Source organism: Oncorhynchus kisutch, linkage group LG18 (assembly GCF_002021735.2).
Source record: "Oncorhynchus kisutch isolate 150728-3 linkage group LG18, Okis_V2, whole genome shotgun sequence".
NCBI lineage: Eukaryota > Metazoa > Chordata > Actinopteri > Salmoniformes > Salmonidae > Oncorhynchus > Oncorhynchus kisutch.
The window spans coordinates 24,554,780-24,578,587 of record NC_034191.2 but is presented as its reverse complement, the minus strand read 5'-3'; the positions used below and the strand labels follow the sequence as shown (position 1 = coordinate 24,578,587).

General features: G+C 42.2%; 1 protein-coding gene across 2 annotated transcripts; it reads right to left on the bottom strand.

The window, feature by feature from the left end:
• Positions 1-1,799: 1,799 nt before the first annotated feature.
• Positions 1,800-22,312, bottom strand: mxh (myxovirus (influenza virus) resistance H). Of its 2 annotated transcripts, XM_031796955.1 has the most exons (14): positions 22,167-22,302; positions 22,028-22,067; positions 21,669-21,868; positions 21,265-21,399; positions 20,947-21,101; positions 20,063-20,201; positions 19,768-19,966; positions 17,763-17,841; positions 17,557-17,679; positions 14,022-14,154; positions 13,679-13,837; positions 3,739-3,815; positions 3,344-3,607; positions 1,800-2,994 (listed from the first exon to the last, which is right to left on the bottom strand). In XM_031796955.1, exons 2-14 carry the CDS (start codon positions 22,063-22,065, stop codon positions 2,773-2,775), a joined length of 1,923 nt encoding a protein of 640 aa, XP_031652815.1. In that variant the 5' UTR covers positions 22,066-22,067; positions 22,167-22,302; the 3' UTR covers positions 1,800-2,772. The 2 variants fall into 2 exon arrangements, with proteins under 2 accessions (XP_031652815.1, XP_031652816.1); XM_031796956.1 differs by lacking the exons at positions 1,800-2,994; positions 3,344-3,607; positions 3,739-3,815 and adding an exon at positions 6,378-8,175 and having other exon boundaries at positions 22,167-22,312.
• Positions 22,313-23,808: the final 1,496 nt, after the last annotated feature.

The following is a 23,808-nucleotide window of genomic DNA, read 5'->3' as shown; positions in this document are numbered from 1 at the left end:
TGTAGTCACGCAGTAGTGTTGTGACTACTTATTCACTACCAACATCAAGTAGTAAGAACTCTTTCTGATTATTATTGACAAGCCTGTGTAGTAAAGCTTTAGTGTTTTGACTACCTATTTACAACCAACATCAAGTAGTACAAATCTCTAAATGATTACTACTGGAAACACTAGTTTTCCTACTGAACACAACCAAACTCTACTTGTGCATAAACTACACATTCACTACACAATCCGTACAAGTCTCTACATAGTCACTAGTGCACAAATAGTTTTAGTGTAGTAATTCAGTAGTACTTTTCATGTAGGTCTGCTCATGACATTGGTCAACGAGTCTATCCAATTTGCTGTCATGAATGGGAACATGGGACTGTGAGTTTGATACATTTGTAGGTAGCCTTGTACATGTTTTGCCACAAAGATGAAGACATTGAGTTTACCTAGGAGATGCTGCATTATTCACCACTGTACATGTACCTTTAAAACTTCTTCAAACTTCTTCAAAACTTCTTCTTCCTTTTTTCGCAATTTCCACCTGACTGACGTGCCCAAAGTAAACTGCCTGTTGCTCAGGCCCTGACTCCAGGATATGCATATAATTGGTACCATTGGAAAGAAGACACTTTGACATTTGTAGAAATGTTAAAATAATGTAGGGGACTATAACACCATAGATATGGTAGGAGAAAATCCAAAGAAAATCAACCTTTTTTTTTTTTTGAGAGCCCATGCTCTCCAATGGCATGTATAGGGAAATAATTATATCTAGCTTCCAGTATGCAATTCTTATGGCTTCCAATGGGTGTCAGCACTCAATATTCAAGGTTTCAGGCTTGTTTCTTCCAAAACGAGTAAGAATAATGAGTTTTACTACAGGGACACAGTCTAGGAAATTTGTGTATGCGTGTGTGATGAAGATGACACGCACCTGCTAATATCGTTTTACTATTGAACATACTTCTTTCCGTATTAAATATTATAGTTTAATTACATTTTAAGTTATCTGAGGATTTAATAGAAACCTATTTTGACTTGTTGAAACAAAGTTTAGGGGTAGATTTTTGGATTCCTATCTTGGCATGTTGAACGAGTGGATTACTCAAATCGATGGTGCCAACTAAACTGACTTTTTGGGATATAAAGAAGGATTTTATCTAACAAAACGACACTACATGTTATAGCTGGGACCGTTTGGATGACATATCAGAGGAGGATTTTCAAAAAGTAAGTGAATATTTAATCGCTATTTGTGTATTTATGAAACCTGTGCCGGTGGAAAAATATTTTTATGTGGGGCGCCGTCCTCAAACAATCGCATGGCATGCTTTCGCTGTAAATCGGACAGTGCAGTTAGATTAACATGAATTTAAGCTTTCAACCGAAAGCTTCACTCGCGCCCTCCAGCTTCACCCGAAGTTGACCCGCTAGCGGAACGCCTAGCCTTATTAACCATCTGTACGAAAGATATTAGATTGGGCATAACCTTGAAGGCTCTAGTTGCAACATCTTGTTTTTCATGCATCAATGGCCACAACTTCTTTGGGAAAACCAAAGGACCTGTGATCTTGGGACATGTTGTGCAATAGTCTGTAGAAAGCATTCAGAAGTGCCTTAGCCTTCACTTTCATTTAAATGATTCTTTATTGATTTCCAGATCAATTATCCAGTCCAAGTACAGCATCATATCAAAACAGAATACAAATCATCTTTGGACATGCTATCCCCACCTCACCCCCCTCTTTCTAAGTGGAAAACAATACAAATGGTTGCTCAAAAAATAACTAAGAGCAATTGTTAGATTACAAACACGTAGCACTTTTAATTCTAATGACTGACAAGTGTGTAGTTGGCAAAGAGGGCAATAAAACAATCGAAAACAATATTATTAATCTCAAGAGATGAACTGCCACCATTATGCCAACGACTGGTCAGAGTAAAAGTCAACCAAAATGTAAAATAATTAACATACAAATATGTGGGTTAAAACTGCAATAATATGTCATGTTTTTTGATGGAATTTGAATAATCAGTTAATACTAGTGTCAAATCAATAAGTAGATAAAAAGTTAGTGTGAAAAATGAAACCTTCTATAGTTGAACATACACTTTACTCTGTGAACACAACATATTGAGAATGCTCTGTTCAATTATTAAAGGCCCAGTGCAGTCAACATTTAGATTTCCTGTGTTTTATGTATATTTCCAGACTATGAGGTTGGAATAATACTCTGAAATTGTGAAAATGCCCTTTCATCTGTTTTAAAAGACCGCCTGCAATTTCAGCTTGTTTAGGTGGGATGAAATTTTGGCCTGCCTGGTGACATCATTAGTTAATAGACCAATAAGAAAGGGTTCCAAACCTCTCTGCCAGCAACATATAGTTTTCAGTTTTCCTCTCCCCACTCAAACCACTCCCAGATAGTAGGAGCAAAATTCTTGCTTGAGAAATTGCTCTTTACTAAAGAAGCTATTTTTCTTTATTTTTGACAATTTTAACTGAAAACAATCACACTAAGATACTTAATTGTTACCCAGAAATTATTTCATATTGAAATGAAAATGCCTGCATTTGACCTTTAATGAACAAGAGGCCTTTGACTGTCAGCTAAGAGCACAGTATGTATGATTTTGGTAATATATTGACACACACTTCAATTTTGAAATATCAATTACCTCAATGTCAAAGAATGATTATCAAGTTGTATGACAAGAGTCAGAGGGAAGGCAGTCCATTTAGACATCACATAAAATGGGACTACAGTATTGAGAGTCCTAAAACTCACTAAGTTTTTCCTGGGCCTTTTTCAGGCGGTCCAGGCGTTGATGCAGGTCTGCTCTCCTGCGGCCTTCCATAGAGTCTTCGCTCAGCATTTTGACAACATCAGCTCCGTCTCTCTGATCCATAATCTGGATACAAAGCATCTTGGCTGACTCCTTAAGCATGAATTGCAGGATCAGCATGGGCACGTAGTCTGCCAGGCGCTGGTAGACAATCTAGGTGTGGGGTGAAGGACAGATACATTACAGTAATGTGGACAATGATTATGCACAGACAATGATGCTGCATGGTAAAACATGCAATTGAAAAGCTATGTAATTACTCCTATGTATGTCTTTTAGAAAAAATACACCACTTGAATTCTGTTTAAGTACCACATCCGTCCCTTTTTTTCTCTCCGAATTGCTCTTGTATATCCGGTATGGACTCTAACATGCGAAGCCTGGCCCCTGGGGTTCTGGGTGGGGCAGTACTTCCTGAGCTTTCCCAGTGTATGACCTCCTTGACTAAAGGTGGAATCTCCACCCCCACCTATTATGAAAAACAAACTGCTGTCAAACATACCTCATAGTAGACCCCAAGTTTATCTGGGGTCAGCTTCCTGCTATCAAATGTTGTACTGTTGAATGTAGCAGTGATGTCCTCAATTTCCTCTGGGTCATAAAAACGCTCTTCCTCAATAGCTTCTTTGAACTGAGCTTTATGATCCTTCAAGCCCTTGATGAAAATACTGTCCTGAGTGTACACCAATCGCTCCATATTGATGTATTCTTTGATTCTCTTCTCAACTTTGGTTTCCTGTTTAGTCTGGATTTCGTCAATCTTAGTCTGAGGAATTTTGTTGTGTGACTGACAGTTAACTACATGAATGACTCAAACAACATTATATCATTGATGATCTATTTTAACTTCACAACCATAATCTATGATGTAAAATATATTATTTAACTTTAACTCACCAAAGCCATGGATCTGAGCTGAGGATAGCTTTTGAAACAAGCTTCACACACATCTCTAAACTCTGCTTGTACCATACCTTGAGAGAAAAAAATAAAAAATATGTCAATAAAGATTTGAAGGCTTGTTTACTGGTCGATATTCAACATTAGGTCTATACACTAAAAAATAAGGGTTCCTCAAGGGTTCTTTGGGACGGGTGTTGGTTCTATGGGGAACCATAATCACCCAAAGAAGCTTTGGAGCTCTTCAATGGATCTTTGTAGTTCACAAAAGGGTTGTTTGCTCTTTTAGTAATAGTTCAAATGTAGGGGAGGTAGCTCGTTTAGAATATTTTGTGGCATGGTTTGTGCACAGCTCTTTTTGTGCAACTGGGAGTGTGAGTGTCATTCCAGTTTATCTCATGTGTTGTGATATGCAATTGCATATTTTATATGACTATAGCCTTTGACGGAGTCTCGTGAAAAACTCATGTACGGCCTTGTGCCAACTGAGAAAGTCTGACCAAATCATTCAGAGGTTCTCAATTCTCTCCTCAGGGACACCGAGCTGTTCCAGAGGTAACTCACTTGATTAAACTTTTTGATTAACACAATAAAAACACCAATGGGATTTTAACAAAATAATATAAAAACCTAAAACAACTGTGGTACTTCAAAAGGAAGTACAAATAAGTTTTCAGACTGAGAAAGGTTATTTATAAACTAAAAAGTAGCGTCCTCTCACTGTCAACTGAGTTTATTTTCAGCAAACTTAACATGTGAAAAGATTTGTATGAGCATGACAAAATTCAACAACTGAAACATAAACTGAACAAGTTCCATAGACACAGACATCCCTGAACAAAGGGGGGGGGTCAAAAACAAAAGTAACAGTCAGTATCTGGTGTGGCCACCAGCTGAATTAAGTACTGCAGTGCATCTCCTCCTCATGGACTGCATCAGATTTGTCCGTTCTTGCTTTGCAATGTTACCCCACTCTTTCACCAAGGCACCTGCAAGTTCCCGGACATTTCTGGAGGGAATGGCCCTTGCCCTCACCCTTCGATCCAACAGGTCTCAGATATGTTCAATGGGATTGAGATCCGTTCTCTTCGCTGGCCATTGCAGAACACTGACATTCCTGTTTTGCAGGAAATCACGCACAGAACGAGCAGTATGGCTGGTGGCATTGTCATAATGGATGGTCATGTCAGGATGAGCCTGCAGGCAGGGTACCACATGAGGGAGGAGGATGTCTTCCCTGTAACGCACAGCGTTGAGATAGCCTTTCATGACAACAAGCTCAGTCCGATGATGCTGTGACACACCGCCCCAGACCATAACGGACAGGCCTCGGTGTAACGCTCATTCCTTCGACGATAAACGTGAATCCGACCATCACCCCTGGTGAGACAAAACTCCAACTCTTCAGTGAAGAGCACTTTTTGCCAGTCCTGTCTGGTCCAGTGACGGTGGGTTAGTGCCCATAGGCAATGTTGGAGTCCGGTGATGTCTGGTGAGGACCTGCCTTACAACAGGCCTACAAGTCCTCAGTCCAGCCTCTGTCAGCATATTGCGCACAGTCTGAGCACTGATGGAGGGATTGTGTGTTCCTGATGTAACTCGGCAGTTGTTGCCATCCTGTACCTGTCCCGCAGGTGTGATGTTCGGGTGTAGCGATCCTGTGCAGATGTTTTTACACGTGGTTTGCCACTGCGAGGATGGTCAGCTGTCCATCCTGTCTCCGTGTAGTGCTGTCTTAGGCATCTCACAGTACAGACATTACAATTTATTGCCCTGGCCACATCTGCAGTCCTCATGCCTCCTTGCAGCAAGCCTAAGGCACGTTCACACAGAGGAGCAGGGACCATGGGCATCTTTATTTTGGTGTTTTTCAGAGTCAGTAGAAAGGCCTCTTTAGTGTCCTACGTTTTCATAGCCGTGACCTTAATTGCCTACCGTCTGTAAGCTGTTAGTGTCTTAACGATCGTTCCACAGGTGCATGTTCATTAATTGTTTACTTTACTGTAATACTATTGGTCAACAACTCAGTTTTTTAATCCAAACAACTCAGATGCTTATTAAAGGGTCTTAGAATCATTGTTCTTTCTCTTATGTTCCTGTCCTGCTGTGGTGAGATGCACTCTTTCTCTCTGTCTCTTTCTTTATTTCTCTTTCCCTCTCCCATGAGCCATGGTACAAACCATGGATTCTTTGTCTTTCTCTCTCTCTAACCATGCTTGAAATGATGGTTTGTAATGCTTGTTAATGTTTTGTAACTTAAGCTTTATGCCTTGTATGTGAATCAATACATTTTACAAAGTAATTAAATACACTTGTATTTAGAATTCCATTCCCAATTCCTTATTACTGTAACTCAACTATAGAGTTCTTGCATATTGTCACACCCTGACCATAGTTTGCTTTGTATGTTTCTATGTTTTGGTTGGTCAGGGTGTGATCTGAGTGGACATTCTATGTTGGATGTCTTGCCTGATATGGTTCTCAATCAGAGGCAGGTGTTAGTCATTGTCTCTGATTGGGAACCATATTTAGGTAGCCTGGGTTTCACTGTGTGTTTGTGGGTGATTGTTCCTGTCTTTGTGTTTGCACCAGATGGGACTGTTTTAGGTTTTCTCATGTTCGTTGTTTTTTGTTAGTTATCTCATGTGTAGTGTCTTTATAAATTAAAGAACATGAATAACCACCACGCTGCATTTTGGTCCGCCTCTACTTCACCTAAAGAAAGCCGTTACACATATTGATATGTATGTTATGGAATCAGATAATTCCTTTCCTGAGCTAATTGCATAGTCTTCTGAGTCGCATGTGAGGGATATATATATTGTACTACATATACACATACACTACATATCAAATATTACTGTCCACTGCAGACCAGTGGAGGCTCCTCAGAGGAGGAAGGGGAGGACCATCATCCTCAGTGAAATTTCAAATAAATAAAAATAGTGAAACATTTTTAGATAAAACTATACTAAATATATTAATATGTCACCAAAGATTTGGTTAAAATAAAATGTTTTGCAATGAAGGTCTACAGTAACTTCAACAGCGCTGTCTGGGCTAGCTTCCATCCTCCTCTGGAAGCTTTTTCGGTATGACATGTTGTCCATCCAATCATAGATGTAGGATCATAGAATGAACCAAGTGTCTTGTATTGCGATTGTGCCACAGAGCATTATAAGGTTTCTATGTGTTGAGAAGCTTGGTGACATTGTTAGATAGAGATTAAGAGTGAAGTGTGATAGTTGAGTATTTTGGGGACATTATTCAAATTTCAAATTACAGAAGATGGAGGACGTATATTATACATTGTTTTCTTGGGTTTTGAACTTTATTTTTGTGTCCAGTTACTGCAATTTATTTAAATTCTCCTTGGTAACTTCAGTAGCTAGCTAGCTACTAGTACGAGTGTTCATTTTTCTCCACCAGAATGGTAGAATGGCCAACGCTGTAGAAAATGTTGTGGACTTTTTTGTTGAAGAACCCCTTTCATTATCTGGGGTACAAGGAAAAGGTGCGAATTAAAAGTGAGGGTCGACCTCTGCCTGAGATCAGTTTCATGAAGAAGGATGAAAAGATGAGAGCATTCAATACCAACTGGTATCAAATGTATGGCAGGTTAACAGAGAGCCTATCATCAAGCCACCTGTAATTGCACGTTAAGGTTCTTTACATGCTGAACATCTTTTCTCGGATGTAAAAAACAATTCTGAATGATTTGATAGCTTCCATCCCATCATCCGTTAAAAGTTAAATTAAAGAGAGAGGTTGACGCAGCACATTTTTTCAAGTGATCTCAAGGAGGCTTTGCACTTTCCTCCGGTATTTATTTAGCAAAGATGATAGCACATAATCTCTCCGGACAGACACAAGCAAAAACTCATGTCATAAATGTTGCCGCAGCCTAGGCTACACCTAAACATTAGAGATACGACATGCTGTATAGGATGAAAACAAGACTATTTTTCCGTCTGATCAACTGTAGGCTAATAATAAGAGCAGCTGCATACTGCCTACGCACCCTGTCCATCTGGTCAGGATAAACTAATTGGTAACGTTATGTATTTATAATCCATTTGTGTGTCAGGAGAAAATGTGAATGTGATCAAATTTAGATTATATAAAAAATTGGACTGGCTAGGCTGCCAATATGTTTTAAATCCTAAATTATTACCTGGAATGAATTACTCAACATAATAGTTGTAAAGTATGCGCTGGGAGTTGGGAACCAAGTTCAGGGAGTGCATAATTTAATAAACAAAACAAGAACCACGAACAACGCACATACAGAAAACTGAAACAGAAACAATGACTCCTGGGGAAGGAACCAAAGGGACTGACATATACAGGGAATGTAATCAAGGAGGTGATGGAGTCCAGGTGAGTCTGATAACGATGGTGACAGGTGTGCGCCATAATGAGCAGCGTGGTGACCTAGAGGCCGGAGAAGGAATTTTGAGATGTCTGAGTTTAACTTCACAGAGAAACTCGCTGTCCAAACCTATGATGGCGCAGCTGTATTGGAATGTATCTGCTATTTGTATTTACAGCTAAGTCCCCTCATGTGCCATGATTAAGAGGTGATTACTACTCTACTCCACTACTATTGTCAATTTTCTCCTGACATGAACTGAAGTCATGACGTCTCATCTACTGGCATATTGAATGTTTTCCCTTCCAAGCACTGAGTACCCCTATCAATTATCTCTCATTATTGTACAGACGTGGCCAAAGGTTTTGAGAGTGACATAAATATTAATTTTCACAGTCTTTTCACAGATATGAGTCTCCAGCTTCAGTGATTTTTGCTGTTCGTTCCAGTCATTGGCAGCAGAGAACTGAAAGGAAAGGCGACCAAAGGAGGAATTGGCTTTGGGGGTGACCAGTGAGATAAACCTGCTGGAGCGCGTGCTACGAGCGGGTGTTGCTATGGTGACCAGTGAGCTGAGATATGGTGGGGCTTTACCTAGCAGAGACTTGTAGATAACCTGTTGCCAGTGGTTTTGGTGACGGGTATGAAGCGAGGGCCAGCCAACGAGTGTCACGTTCTGACCTTAGTTCCTTTTGTATGTCTCTGTTTTAGGTCGGTCAGGGAGTGAGCTGGGGTGGGTATTCTATGTTTTGTGTTCTATGTTTTCTATTTCTATGTGTTTGGCCTGGTATGGTTCCCAATCAGAGGCAGCTGGCAATCGTTGTGTCTGATTGAGAACCATACTTAGGTATCCTGTGTTCCCACTATGATTTGTGGGTAGTCGTTTTCTGTTGTGTGTCTGCACCAGCCAGAACTGTTTTGGTTGTTCCCTTTGTTATTTTTGTTATTTCAGTGTTCATTTTTTAAAAATGAACACATACCACGCTGCACCTTGGTCCTCTTCTTCCAACAGCCATTACAGAACTACCCACCATCAAAGGACCAAGCAGCGTGAAAAGGAGGAGAAGAGCTATCTGGAGGAATGGACATGGGAAGAGATTTTGGACGGTAAGGGACCCTGGCCACAGGCTGGGGAATATCGCCTCCCCAAGGCAGAGCTGGAGGCAACGAAAGCTGAGCGGTGGCGGTATGAGGCAAGGCAGCGCAACAGGCACGAGTGGCAGCACCCCAAACATTTTTTTGGGGGGGGGCACACGGGGAGTGTGGCAGAGTGAGGTTGGAGACCTGAGCCAACTCCCCATGCTTACCGTGGTGGGCGTCGTACTGGTCAGGCACCGTGTGATGCAGTCAAGCGCACGGGGTCTCCAGTACTCGTTCTTAGCCCGGTGCGCTACATCCCAGCCCCCCGAAAGTGCCATGCGAGAGTGGGCATCCAGCCAGGGCGTAGTGTACCGGCCCAGCGTGTTTGGTCTCCGGTACGCCGTTTCGGCCCAGGGTATCCTGCGCCGGCGCTGCGTGCTGTGTCTCCGGGGCGCGGGGAGGGTGCAGTGCGTTCTATGCCTGCGCTCTGCCCGTGCCAGGCGAATGTGAGTATTGAGCCTAAGAGAGAGGTACGAGTGGTATGCACCAGATCTCCAGTGCTCACCCACAGCCCGGTACAACCTGTGCCTGCACTCTGGAGGGTCCGGGCTACAGTTGTCATCCAGCCCGGAGGAGTGGTGCCAAGGCTGCGCACCAGAGCTCCAGTGCTCCTCCACAGCCCAGTCCATCCGGTGCCTCCTCCACGCGCCAGGCCTCCTGTAGGTCTCCCCAGCCTGGTGGGGCCTGTGGCAGCCCCACGCCCCAGGCTGTCTCTCCGTCTCCTCCCTCCAGGTTTCTCCCTCCTGTCTGACGCTTCCAGAGTCTCCCTCCTGTCCAGAGCTGCCAGAGCCGCCCGTCTGTCAGGAGCTGCCAGAGCCACCCGTCTGTCAGGAGCTGCCAGAGCCACCCGTCTGTCAGGAGCTGCCAGAGCCACCCGTCTGTCAGAAGCTGCCAGAGCCTCCCTTCTGTCAGGAGCTGCCAGAGCCGCCAGTCAGTCAGGAGCCGCCAGAGCCGCCCGTCAGTCAGGAGCCGCCAGAGCCATCCGTCAGTCAGGAGCCGCCAGAGCCGTCCGTAAGTCAGGAGCCGCTGCCGGAGTCTCCCATCTCCCAGTCTCCCGTCTATTCGGGGCCCGCTGCAAGGGTCCCCAGTCCGAGGTCGGCTGAGAGGGTTGCCTCTCCAAAGGCGCCACCTAAGTTGGCTGAGACTAAGGTGGAGTGGGGTCCACGTCCCACGCCAGAGCCGCCATCGCAGACAGATGCCCACCCAGACCCTCCCTTATGGGTTTAGGTTTTGCGGCCAGAGTCCGCACCTTTGGGGGGGGGGGGGGGGGGGTACTGTCACGTCCTGACCTTAGTTCCTTTTGTATGTCTCTGTTTTAGGTTGGTCAGGGTATGAGTTGGGGTGGGCATTCTATGTTTTGTGTTCTATGTTTTCTATTTCTATGTGTTTGGCCTGGTATGGCTCCCAATCAGAGGAGGCTGGCAATCATTGTCTCTGATTGAGAACCATACTTAGGCTACTGTGTTCCCAGTAGGATTTGTGGCTAGTTGTTTTCTGTTGTGTGTCTGCACCAGCCAGAACCATTTCGTTCGTTCTCTTTGTTATTTTTGTTATTTCAGTGTTCATTTAATAAATATGGACACATACCATGCTGCACCTTGGTCCTCTCCTTCCAACAGCCGTTACAACGAGAGTGTACAGGTCGCAGTGGTGGGTAGTATATGGGGCTTTGGTGACAAAATGGATGACACTGTGATAGACTGCATCCAATTAGTTGAGTAGAGTGTTGGAGGCTATTTTATAGATGACATCGCCAAAGTCGAGGATCGGGAGGATGATCAGTTTTACGAGGGTATGTTTGGCAGTATGAGTGAAGGATGCTTTGTTGCAATATAAGAAGCCAATTCTAGATTTAATTTTGGATTGGAGATGCTTAATGTGGAAGAACTCTCTCTGGAAGGAGAGTTTACAGTCTAACCAGACACCTAGGTATTTGTAGTTGTCCACGTATTCTAGTTCGGAACCGTCCAGAGTAGTGATGCTGGACGGGCGGGCAGGTGCGGGCAGTGATCGATTGAATAGCATGCATTTAGTTTTACTTGCGTTTAAGAGCAGTTGGAGGCCACGGAAGGAGAGTTGTATGGCATTGAAACTCGTCTGGAGGTTAGTTAACACAGTGTCCAAAGATGGGCCAAAAGTATACAGAATGGTGTCGTCTGCGTAGAGGTGGATCAGAGAATCACCAGCAGCAAGAGCGACATCATTGATGTATACAGAGAAGAGTCGGCCCGAGAATTGAACCCTGTGGCACCCCCATAGAGACTGCCAGAGGTCCAGACAACAGGCCCTCCCATTTGACACACTGAACTCTATGAGAGAAGTAGTTGGTAAATCAGGCGAGGCAATCATTTGAGAAACCAAGGCTGTGGTGATTGACAGAGTCGAAAGCCTTGGCCAGGTCGATGAATACGGCTGCACAGTAATGTCTCTTATCGATGGCGGTTATGATAACGTTTAGGACCTTGAGCGTGGCTGAGGTGCACCCATGACCAGCTCTGAAACCAGATTGCAAAGCGGAGAAGGTATGGTGGGATTCGAAGTGGTCGGTAATCTGTTTGTTAACTTGGCTTTCGAAGACCTTAGAAAGACAGGGTAGGATAGATATAGGTCTGTAGCAGTTTGGGTCTAGATTGTCTCCCCCTTTGAAGAGGGGGATGACCGCGGCAGCTTTCCATTCTTTGGGAATCTCAGACGATACGAAAGAGAGGTTAAAAAGTCTGCTGCCTCAGTTTGTATGATGGCAATTTGCATATACTCCAGAATGCATTTCAGCCCTGCCACAAAAGGACCAGCTGACATCAAGTCAGTGTTTATCTCTTTAACACAGGTGTGAGTGTTGACGAGGACAAGGCTGGAAACCACTCTGTCATGCTGATTGAGTTCAAATAACAGACTGGAAGCTTATTAAAAAGGAGGGTGGTGCTTGGAATCATTGTTCTTCCTCTGTCAACCATGGTTACCTGCAAGGAAACAAGTGCTGTCATTGCTTTGCCCAAAAGGGCGTCACAGTCAAGGAAATTGCTGCCAGTTAGATTGCACCTAAATCAACCATTTCTCGGATCATCAAGAACTTCAAGGAGAGCGGTTCAATTGTTCTGAAGAAAGCTTCAGGGTGCCCAAGAAAGTCCAGCAAGCGCCAGGACTGTCTCCTAAAGTTGATTCAGCTGCGGGATCGGGGCACCACCAGTACAGAGCCTGCTCAGGAATGGCAGCAGGCAGGTGTGAGTGCATCTGCACGCACAGTGAGGGAAAGACTTTTGGAGGATGGCCTGGTGTCAAGAAGGGCAGCAAATAAGCCACTTCTCTTCGGGAAAAACTTCAGGGATAGACTTATATTCTGCAAAAGGTACAGGGATTGGACTGCTGAGGACTGAAGTAAAGTCATTCTCTGATGAATCCCCTTTGCGATTGTTTGGGGCATCCGGAAAAATGCTTGTCCGGAGAAGACAATGTGAGCTCCATCAGTCCTGTGACAGGCCAACAGTAAAGTATCCTGAGACCATTCATGTGTGGGGTTGCTTCTCAGCCAAGGGAGTGGGCTCACTCACAATTTTGCCTAAGAACACAGTCATGAATAAAGAATGGTACCAACACACTTCTCCCAACTATCCAGGAACAGCTTTGTGACGAACAATGCATTTTCCAGCATGATGTTACACCTTGCCATAAGGCAAACATCATAACTAAGTGGCTCGGGGAACAAAACATCGATATTTTAGGTCCATGGCCAGGAACCTCCTCAGACCTTAATCCCATTGAGAACTTGTGGTCAATCCTCAAGAGGCGGGTGGACAAACGAAAACCCACAAATTCTGACAAACTCCAAGCATTGATTATGGAAGAATGGGCTGCCATCAGTCAGGATGTGGCCCAGAAGTTAATTGACAGCATGCCAGGGCGGATTACAGAGGTCTTGAAAAAGAAGGGTCAACACTGCAAATATTGACTCTTTGCATCAGCGTCATGTAATTGTCAATAAAAGCCTTTGACACTTATGAAATGCTTGTAATTATACTTCAGTATTCCATAGTAACAGCTGACAAAAATATCTAAAGACACTGAAGCAGCAAACTTTGTGAAAATTAACATTTGTGTCATTCTCAAAACTTTTGGCCACGACTATGTGTAGAGTCAATCACATACACAATCACATTATTACACATCAAAGATTTTACTCCTTGCTTGGACTAACTCATTCTTAGCTCTATTGTCTAACTGTGTAGTGTCTTGAGTTATTGTTTTTTGTCTTCCCAGTAATATCCTGTCCTGCACTTGTCAAGCCTCTGAACACCTCAGCTCATGCCTCATACCCTCACTCAATCACTGCTGTGATCCCTTTCTAACACTGTGTAAGTAGCCCTCTCATTCCCATGAGACAAACATAGAGTGTGATGTCATACCACCGAATGTCAGTTTAAATAATACCTCGAATGGCTTTCAGGACATCCAAGGCCGGCTCTTGAAGTCCAAGGATGTGCTTTTGAACTGCATGTTCATATACACAATAGTCACTGAAAGTTATCAGCTCTCTCCCACGATGTTCTTTATCATAGTTTTTTATCATGGCTGCCACTTTGTTGAGGACTGAAATGATACCAAGAACAAAGAGAGAACAAACAACTCTGTAAGTGGAATACAATTGTGTGAGGATATAAAGTCGCAAGCAGCCTTACATCCTGTAAAATGCAAAGCATTAACTATTATCAGTACAACATGCATCTTTATTTGCATTACATGAATTCTAATGAATACAGGACTTAGGTCTTACATGATCCTTTGGTGTTACTGAGATAAATATCCCACTGTTGGAATACAGGACGTAGGCAAGTATGCAGATTCTTCTCACTTGAGTTCCCAATTCTGCACAGTTCATTAATCTTCTCAATGAAATCAATTAGTCTCTAGAAATTTAGACACAACCACTTTGTCATTTATCTAATAAGAATTTAAAGGGTACAGATCTTTCTAATTCTGTTTTCCACAGAAAGACTATATAATGTGTATAATGGTGCAAGAGGGGATGGCTGCCGTTTTATGGGCTCTTAACCTAACGCGCTATTTTGTTAGTTTTTTCGCATTGTTTGTAACTTATTTTGTACCTAATGTTGCTGCTACCGTCTCTTATGACCGAAAAGAGCTTCTGGACATCAGAACAGCGATTGCTCACCTTGATTTGGACTAATCATTTTTCTTTAATGAGTTCTTACAAGAGAGATTTACTCCAAACACCCTATCAGGCCCTCATCCCCGTCATTCACAGGAGATGTCTTTTGGGTGATAAAACCTAAAGAGCATTCCAGAGCATTAGTTAATGTTTATGTTCTATACCGTACCAGGGAGAGATGGTTCCAGTTTGGAGTCGGAGGGCCAGACACTGGACTCTCTATACAATAGAAACTGTTGACACAGCAGATACTGTCTGCTATGTATTATAGGTATCTTTCATACAGATCTTAACCTTGTGATCCATTCTATATATCTGTTGTTCGTCATGTAGGTTGAAAGGGGTGTATCTTGGCTATAAAAGACCTTTGTAATTTTGTCTCTGTGCGTGAATCGTCGACCAGCCATGACCAGCCATCATTATCGTAGAGCACTCAATCGATTCACTTTATATGTGTGCGTTGTATTGACCTGCTCCCTTATTAATAAGTGATTCAAGTTTTAGTTTAAATTTAACTCTGACTAGTGTGATTAGTTTGTCTCTCCTCATTTGATAGTAAAAAAATTAACCACCACACTACCGAGAGCGTTTTCATCTATATAATTCGTAGCTGACTATTTACCACCACAAACCGATGATAGCACTAAGACCACACTCAACAAGCCGTATACGGCCATAAGCAAACAGGAAAATGATCATCCTAGTGGCAGGGGACTTTAATGCAGGAAAACTTAAATCCGTTTTACCTAATTTCTACCAGCATGTTAAATGTGCAACCAGAGGACAAAAACGCGTACAAATCTATCCCTCACCCTCCATTTGGAAAATCTGACCATAATTCTATCTTCCTGATTCCTACGTGCAAGCAGATATTTAAGCAGGAAGCACCAGAGACTCAGTCAATAAAAAAAGTGTTCAGATGAAGCAGATGCTAAGCTACAGGACTGTTTGCAGTCGATGACGTTGTCCCCACAGTGACTGTACGCACATACCCCAACCAGAAGCCATGGATTACAGGCAGCATCCTCACTGAGATAAAGGGTAGAGCTGATGCTTTCAAGGAGCGGTACTTTAACCTGGAAGCTTATAAGAAATCCCGCTATGCCCTCCGACGAACCATCAAACAGGCAAAGCGTCAATACAGGACTAAGATCGAATCGTACAATACCAGCTCCGACAGTCGTTGGATGTGTCAGGGCTTGCAAACTATTACAGACTAAAAAGGGAAACACAGTGGAGAGCTGCCCAGTGACACAAGCCTACCAGACGAGCCAAATTACTTCTATGATCGTTTCGAGGCAAGTAACACTGAAACATGCATGAGAGGATCAGCTGTTTTGGATGACTGTGTGATCACGCTATCCGCAGCCGATGTGAGTAAGAACTTTAAACAGGTCAACATTCACAAGGTCGCAAGAACAGATGGATTACCAGGAAGTGTACTCCGAACATGCGCTGACCAACTGACAAGTGTCTTCACTGACATTTTCAACCTGTCCCTGTTTGAGTCTGTAATACCAACACGTTTCAAGTAGACCAGCATAGTCCCTGTGCCCAAGAACACTAAGGTAACCTGCCTAAATGACTAACGACCCGTAGCCCTCACGTCTGTAGCCATGAAGTGCTTTGAAAGGCTGCTCATGGCTCACATCAACACCATTATCCAAGAAACCCCAGACCCACTCCAATTTGCATACCACCCCAACAGATCTGCAGATTATGCAATCTCTATTGCACTCCACACTGCCCATTCACACCTGTACAAAAGGAACACCGATGTGAGAATGCTATTCATTGACAACAGCTCAGCATTCAACACCATAGTGCCCTAAATGCTCATCATTAAGATAAGGACCCTGGGACTAAACACCTCCCTCTGCAACTGGATCCTGGACTTCCTTACGGGCCACCCCCAGGTGGTGAGGGTAGGTAACAACACATCCGCCATGCTGATCCTCAACACGGGGGCCCCTCAGGGGTGCGTGCTCAGTCTCCTCCTATACTCCCTGTTTACTCATGACTGCACTGCCAGGCAGGACTCCAACACCATCATTAAGTTTGCCGATGACACAGCAGTGGTAGGCCTGATCACCGACAATGACGAGACACCCTATAGGGAGGAGGTCAGTGACCTGACCGTATGGTGCAAGGACAACAACCTCTCCCTCAACATGATCAAGCAGATCAGGAGATGATTGTGGACTACAGGAAAAGGAAGACTGAGCATGCCCCCATTCTCATCCACGGGGCTGTAGTGGAGCAGGTTGAGAGCCTCAAGGTCCTTGGCGTCCACATCACCAACAAACTAACATGGTCCAAGCACACCAAGACAGGGGGGCATAAAACATATTCCGCCTCAGGAGCTTGAAAAGATTTGGCATGGATCCCCAAACGGTTCTACAGCTGCACCATCGAGCGCATCCTGACTGGTTGCATCACTGCCTGGTATGGCAACTGCTCACCCTCTGACCGCAAAGCACTACAGGGGGTAGTGCGTACAGCCCAGCACATCACTAGGGCCAGGCTTCATGCCATCCAGGACCTCTATACCAGGCGGTGTCAGAGGAAGGCCCTAAAAATTGTCAGACTCCAGCCACCCTAGTCATAAACTGTTCTCTCTGCCACCGCACAACAAGCGCTACCGGAGCGCCAAGTCTAGGTCCAAGAGGCTTCTAAAAAGCTTCTACACCCAAGCCATAAGACTCCTGAACATCTAATCAAATGGCCAGCCTGACTATTTGCATTTGACTATTGTTATTTTACTGATTAATTATAATTAATTAATTAATTATGATTAATTATTTGTTACTTTTATTTCTTTTTTAAAGGTATTTTTCATAACTGAATTGTTGGTTAAGGGCTTGTAAGTAAGCATTTCACTGTAAGGTAATAATAACCTGCTGTATTTGGCGCATGGGACAAATACAATTTGATTTGATTTGAACGCATTTTATTCTAGATTTTCTTGTATCTAGACACACTCGCTAGTTTCTCTGTTTATACCTCTGGTACCAGAATTGGTTCTGGGTTCTGAGATTAGTGACAATATAAACCTAATTTCAACAGTGTAACATAGATTTGAACAATTCTATGAAAATAGTATTGTGCCCTTTTTTTCCTCAGGTTTCTATGCACTCACCTCCGTCAGATAGGGCCCCATCTTTTTACGTTCCAGTGGAGGACCAGTGCTATACTTCTTCAGTTCTGTTTTAACAGTCTCAAGATGCTCTCTGATTTGGTCTGTCAAGTATGGAAGTGATGTCTGGTTGGAAACAATTCAATGAATTGACTTAGCATTCTTAGCATTGAATGTAATAGTCAATGGCAAGTTTACAGTCAACTTACCTTTATATGATCTACCAGGTCTTGTGTGAGCTTAGTGGCAAGGCATTGTGTTGTAACTTTGTTTTGCTCAAGAAGTGGACTGTAATTGAGAGGCACTGAAAAGTTTTAGTTGACTTGTGTACTAGCGAGCCAACAACCAATGTGAGAATATGTTTGTTTCCACATGCCCTTAGCACTAGTACCGCCATGGCCGTTTTGAGGCCTTTTGTGAGTCCTAATAACTCGGCCATTGCGAAAGTTACTTCCAAAAACACAAAGTTATTTCCAAACACACCCTGTAGGTCTAAGCCCTTAGATCGCAATTCCTATTAAGCTAACATATGGAAAAGCTTTATTCCATATGTATAATGTATAATTTATCCTTTTGATAATGACCCCTATAATTCTAATAAAATAAAAAAGTTAGCAACTTAGACATTTCCTTGTTGTTTTTTTGTCCATTACAATAACACCAAATGTATCAGAAATACAGTGTCGACATTGTTAATGCTGTAAATGACTATTTTAGCTGGAAATGGCTGATGTTTTTAATGGAATATCTACATAGGCATACAGAGGCCCATTATCAGCAAACATCACTCCTGTGTTCCAATGGCATGTTGTTTTAGCTAATCTTACTTTATCATTTTAAAAAGGCTAACTGAACATTAGAAAACCCTTTTGCAATTATGTTAGCACAGCTGAAAACTGTTTTTCTGATTAAAGAAGCAATAAAACTGTCCTTTAGACTAATTGAGTATCTGGAGCATCAGCATTTGTAGTTTCGATTACAGACTCAAAATGGCCAGAAACAAATAACTTTCTTCTGAAACTCGTCAGTCTATTCTTGTTCTGAGAAATGAAGGCTGTTCCATGCGGGAAATTGACAAGAAACTGAAGATCTCGTACAACGCTCTGTACAACTCATTTCACAGAACAGCGCAAACGGTCTCTAACCAGAATAGAAAGAGGAGTGGGAGGCCCCAGTGCACAACTGAGCAAGAGGACAAGTACATTGGAGTGTTTAGTTTGAGAAACAGATGCCTCACACGTCCTCAATTGGCAGCTTCATTAAATAGTACCCGCAAAACACCTCAATGTCAACAGTGAAGAGGCGACTCCAGGATGCTGGCCTTCTTAGACCCATGACCGCCACTTTTTACCTCCTTATGCACATTGTGCCATTTTTACAGCCCAGTACTGGGTTACATTTAGACGACTTTCAGACACCTTTGTGTTTGTCAGAGTCTCCCCTTTCGATATTGGTGACATATTAGTTTGTAGCTCAAACAGTTCGGTCAGGACAGTAGGTTTTTTCAAAAGACCTCTGAAATTAGGACATCTGCAACAGAGTTCAGAGGACTGGCGTAAAGCTTGTGGATGTCTTAGAGACAAACAACGTACACTGTCATATTCGAGAGAGTCTCATCTTTAGATGGTGGTGACTTGTTTGTTTGTTCACAAACGGTTTGTGTTGTAAACGGTTTGTGTTGTAAACGGTTTGTGTTGTGTTGTGATTTTCTTGTGTAGAAAACTACCACTTTCACAAGCCCCATGTCATGCAATAGGTGCAACTTTATTTTGCCAGAAAGATGTGATTGAGCTGCAGCCACTACAACAAACTGTAAGTCTCTAGCCTGAACACACAGGGAGACCCAAAAAACCTACTCCTGTTGCATCTTCGATATTTTGTGTTTGGTAAGAAAAACCAGGCTTATCACTTTTGTTTGACCGTGTTATTTAAAGATAACTATTTGTAAATGTTCAATTCTCAAATGTAAGAACAGTTGATAAGGGCAAGTTAGCAGATCTCAAAGTAAGATGGGAAATGTCTGGTAGTTATGCAATTATAGGAGACCTTTGAGACCAGCTGGTATGACTGACAAACAGTGACAATTAAACTACCTAGACAATCAGTGACTTTTATAGCTGACTGATTTGTTAAGGGTAGTGAAAGCAACTGATGCTGTGGCATTTTAGTGATCAACATTGACCCCCTGGTGTGAAGTGGTGATACTAAAATTACCTAAAGTGGTGGTGGTTTTTGAAGAATTCCATTTCCAGTCGAGTGGCGTCCGCCAAAGAGATCTTCTGGTTGATATCATTCTGGCCACGGCATTTTACGATGATGTAGCCCTTGTTCAGGTGAACAACTTGGCCATTAACAATTTTTAAGATGTCTGGTTCTGCCCCTTTGTCAACCAAGTCTGGCTTGGTCAGAATTGCTTGTAAACACAGAACGTATATATTAAAAAGTCATTTTCATGAGGGAAAAGGGTGAGGAGTTCAAATAAACAGTTGTGATATGGTGAAGAATTTACCCAGTGTCCTTGCACCTTCTGGATCCACTGATTGTGCCATTCTCAATGCTTCAGTTGTTGCTATGTCAACATTGCATGGCACTACAACCAGGTTAATGGTCTCTTGTTTCTTAATAAACTTCAAAATAAGACGTCTGATCTAAATGGAAATGAAAGGCAAACATTGGTAAGACTATTTTCTGTTGAAACAGACTGCTTACATCTGTCAGCGAAACTTAGTGAATCTGAGATAAGGAGAACTTACCATTCAGTTACTGTAGGGCAAGACATGACCCAAAACACACTGGAAATGCATCTAAAGAGTTGAGTCCCAGGCTTGATGCATTGATGGACCAAATACTAACCTTTAAATTACTTTAACATACATTGTGTTCATTTGTCCAAATACTTAACTGCTTCAAATGAGGGGTGGGTAGATACGTAAAGTGCTTTAATTTCTAAACGGTAAAACAAATACATGAAAATACCCTGACATAAAGATGACATTCTGTACTTTTGCCTCATTTTCGTCAACAAAGCAACATTCCTGGAGTATAAAGCCACTGTCCAAATAAATGTGGAAAGCACTGTATATGATTCAGTGAAGTTAAGGTTCAAAATGCACATTGATAACAGTTACATTGTCTATATAGAGTATCTACTTCCTCCTAACCCACATTCATGATAGTTACATTGTCTACATAGAGTATCTACTTCTTCCTAACCCACATTCATAATAGTTACATTGTCTACATAGAGTATCTACTTCTTCCTAACCCACATTCATAATAGTTACATTGTCTACATAGAGTATCTACTTCTTCCTAACCCACATTCATAATAGTTACATTGTCTACATAGAGTATCTAATTCCTCCTAACCCACATTCATTTTGAGACACTAACCTGATCACCAATATCCTCTGGTTGGCCTGTGACAGGTACTCTGGTAATCCCAGGTAGATCAATAAGTGTGAGGTCACATACATCAGGAGAAGTGATCTCCAGCGTGATCAGGTCTTCACAGATCCCAACACCATCTCCGGCTAGAGTATTTTGAGCTTTAAAACAAGTAATTTGGCAACGTTATTCACCCCTGTGAATTTGACATCTAATTAAACCTATAAGCCAACACAAAATGGCACTGTCAGTATGTATCTACTGTATATTGTGGGGAGTATACAGTGAAACGCTATGCTTTGAATTCAGTTGAAACTTGCATACCAGTTTTGACATGAATCTCAACCAATGATGGGTCCTCAAAAGTCTCCACTACCCCTTGATAGCTGATCTTTGCCTTCCATTTTCCTCCAAAACACTTCCTTAGTTTCAATTCCAATGGACACCTGGTGACAATACCTAAGAGAAAATAGATGTATTTTAAATAAAAGTTGCACCCAATTGGAACATGTTATGATACGTGTTATGCAATATAAGAAATGCAGCCTATAAATTGTAAAGCGAACATTTACTGATCTACCTGATAAAATGATGCAGTAGCAGATGCATGACAACATGTTTCCACTCATGCAGCGCTGACTTGAGGAAGACCCAGTTGGGTAGAAAAATGTTTCTTCATGCATCTGCTACTCTCTACTCAAAGATAGTTTTCAACTGATCCATCTTACCACTTCCTCTTGGTAGTGCCACCCCAGATAAAGCCTCAAGCACTGAGCTCTTCCCTGAGCTCTGGTCTCCAACCACAGCAATGGCTGGCAATGCCAAGTCCTTCTCGATTCCGATCGATCTCAGAAAGTCAATGAGTTCGATGAATGGTCGCACGTGTCTATCCAAATGGCTGTAGAATACCCCCCTTTGCATACCATCTCTATATTTGCAGATAAATAAATATACCACGCAAATGTAGGAAAACCAAGATATGTTTTATAAAATTCAAAGCCAATCAGTTATGAATGAAGCTGGAAATTAAGTCTTAAATTAGAAAATTGGAAACAAACATGGACCAATTGTTTGGATTTCAACTTACCTTTCCTCATCCTCAGAACCTGCATCTGGTCTGTGCATTTCTTGATGAAACACACATGCACGAAGAATACATGTAAGGTTAGATGTTATTTGTTCTTTGGTTAAAACTGACAATTTCCATAACAAAAACATTGACTTACTCAGTATTGCTCAGCTGTGTTTGTCAGAGTAGAAAGAGCACACTGCAGAGAACTGTCAGTATACCTTTGTACTGCAACAATGTGCGAAAAGGTTACAACCCTAGAATGGACAGTCTGTAGCATCATAACAATGTCCAAAGTACGGTAAATGAGTTGCTTTATATGAGCAACTCATATATATGAGCATCTTATATGAGCAAGATTTATAAATCTTATAAAGGTCCTCCAGGACACCTCCAGGACACCTACACCACCCGATGCTACAGGAAGGCCATAAAGATCATCAAGGACATCAACCACCCGAGCCACTGCCTGTTCACCCCGCTGTCATCCAGAAGGCGAGGTCAGTACAGGTGCATCAAAGCTGGGACCGAGAGACTGAAAAACAGCTTCTATCTCAAGGCCATCAGACTGTTAAACAGCCACCACTAACATTGAGTGGCTACTGCCAACACACTGTCAATGCCACTTTAATCATGGGAATTGATGGGAAATGATGTAAATATATCACTAGCCACTTTAAACAATGCTACCTTATATAATGTTACTTACCCTACATTATTCATCTCATATGCATACGTAGATAATGTACTCTATATCATCGACTGCATCCTTATGTAATACATGTATCACTAGCCACTTTAACTATGCCACTTGGTTTACATACTCATCTCATATGTATATACTGTACTCGATATCATCTACTGTATCTTGCCTATGCTGCTCTGTACCATCACTCATTCATATATCCTTATGTACATATTCTTTATCCCCTTACACTGTGTATAAGACAGTAGTTTTTTTTGGAATTGTTAGTTAGATTACTTGTTCGTTATTACTGCATTGTCGGAACTAGAAGCACAAGCATTTCGCTACACTCGCATTAACATCTGCTAACCATGTGTATGTGACAAATAAATTTGATTTGATTTGATTTTGATTTCAAAGAAATATAAACTGGGTGCTCCAGTTTACAATAAAGGATGAGGGTCAATCTATGCACTTATCTAGATCTGACCACTATTCATTCCTGCGGCAGGGTAGCCTAGTGGTTAGAGCATTGGACTAGTAACTGAAAGGTTGCAAGTTCAAATCCCTGAGCTGACAAGGTACAAATCTGTTGTTCTGCCCCTGAACAGGCAGTTAACCCACTGTTCCTAGGCTGTCATTGAAAATAAGAATTTGTTCTTAACTGACTTGCCTAGATAAATAATTCCAATGATAAAACAAATCTGTTTTATCATTGGAACGTGATACCTTTCAAGGCAACTGTGTGCATTATTATTATATATATATATATATATATATATTTTTTTTTATCCAGTCGGATAAACACGCCAAACAGCCTGCCAGACTGCTCGGAGGTGTCCACATGGCCCTAAAGCACACAGTTTAGATCAGACGTCTTATTTTGAAGTTTATTAAGAAACAAGAGACCATTAACCTGGTTGAAGTGCCATGCAATGTTGACATACCAACAACTGAAGCATTGAGAATGGCACAATCAGTGGATCCAGAAGGTGCAAGGACACTGGGTAAATTCTTCACCATATCACAACTGTTTACTTGAACTCCTCACCCTTTTCCCTCATGAAAATGACTTTTTAATATATACGTTCTGTGTTTACAAGCAATTCTGACC

Excerpts from the sequence above, each read along its gene's own strand:
- mxh (XM_031796955.1), bottom strand. The coding sequence starts at position 22,065 with ATGCACAGACCAGATGCAGGTTCTGAGGATGAGGAAAG. Across the intron at positions 17,842-19,767 it reads AAAAACCACCACCACTTTAG|TCCACTTCTTGAGCAAAACA; the intron begins GTAATTTTAGTA and ends TCTCAATTACAG. Across the intron at positions 17,680-17,762 it reads ACCTGGTAGATCATATAAAG|ACATCACTTCCATACTTGAC; the intron begins GTAAGTTGACTG and ends GTTTCCAACCAG.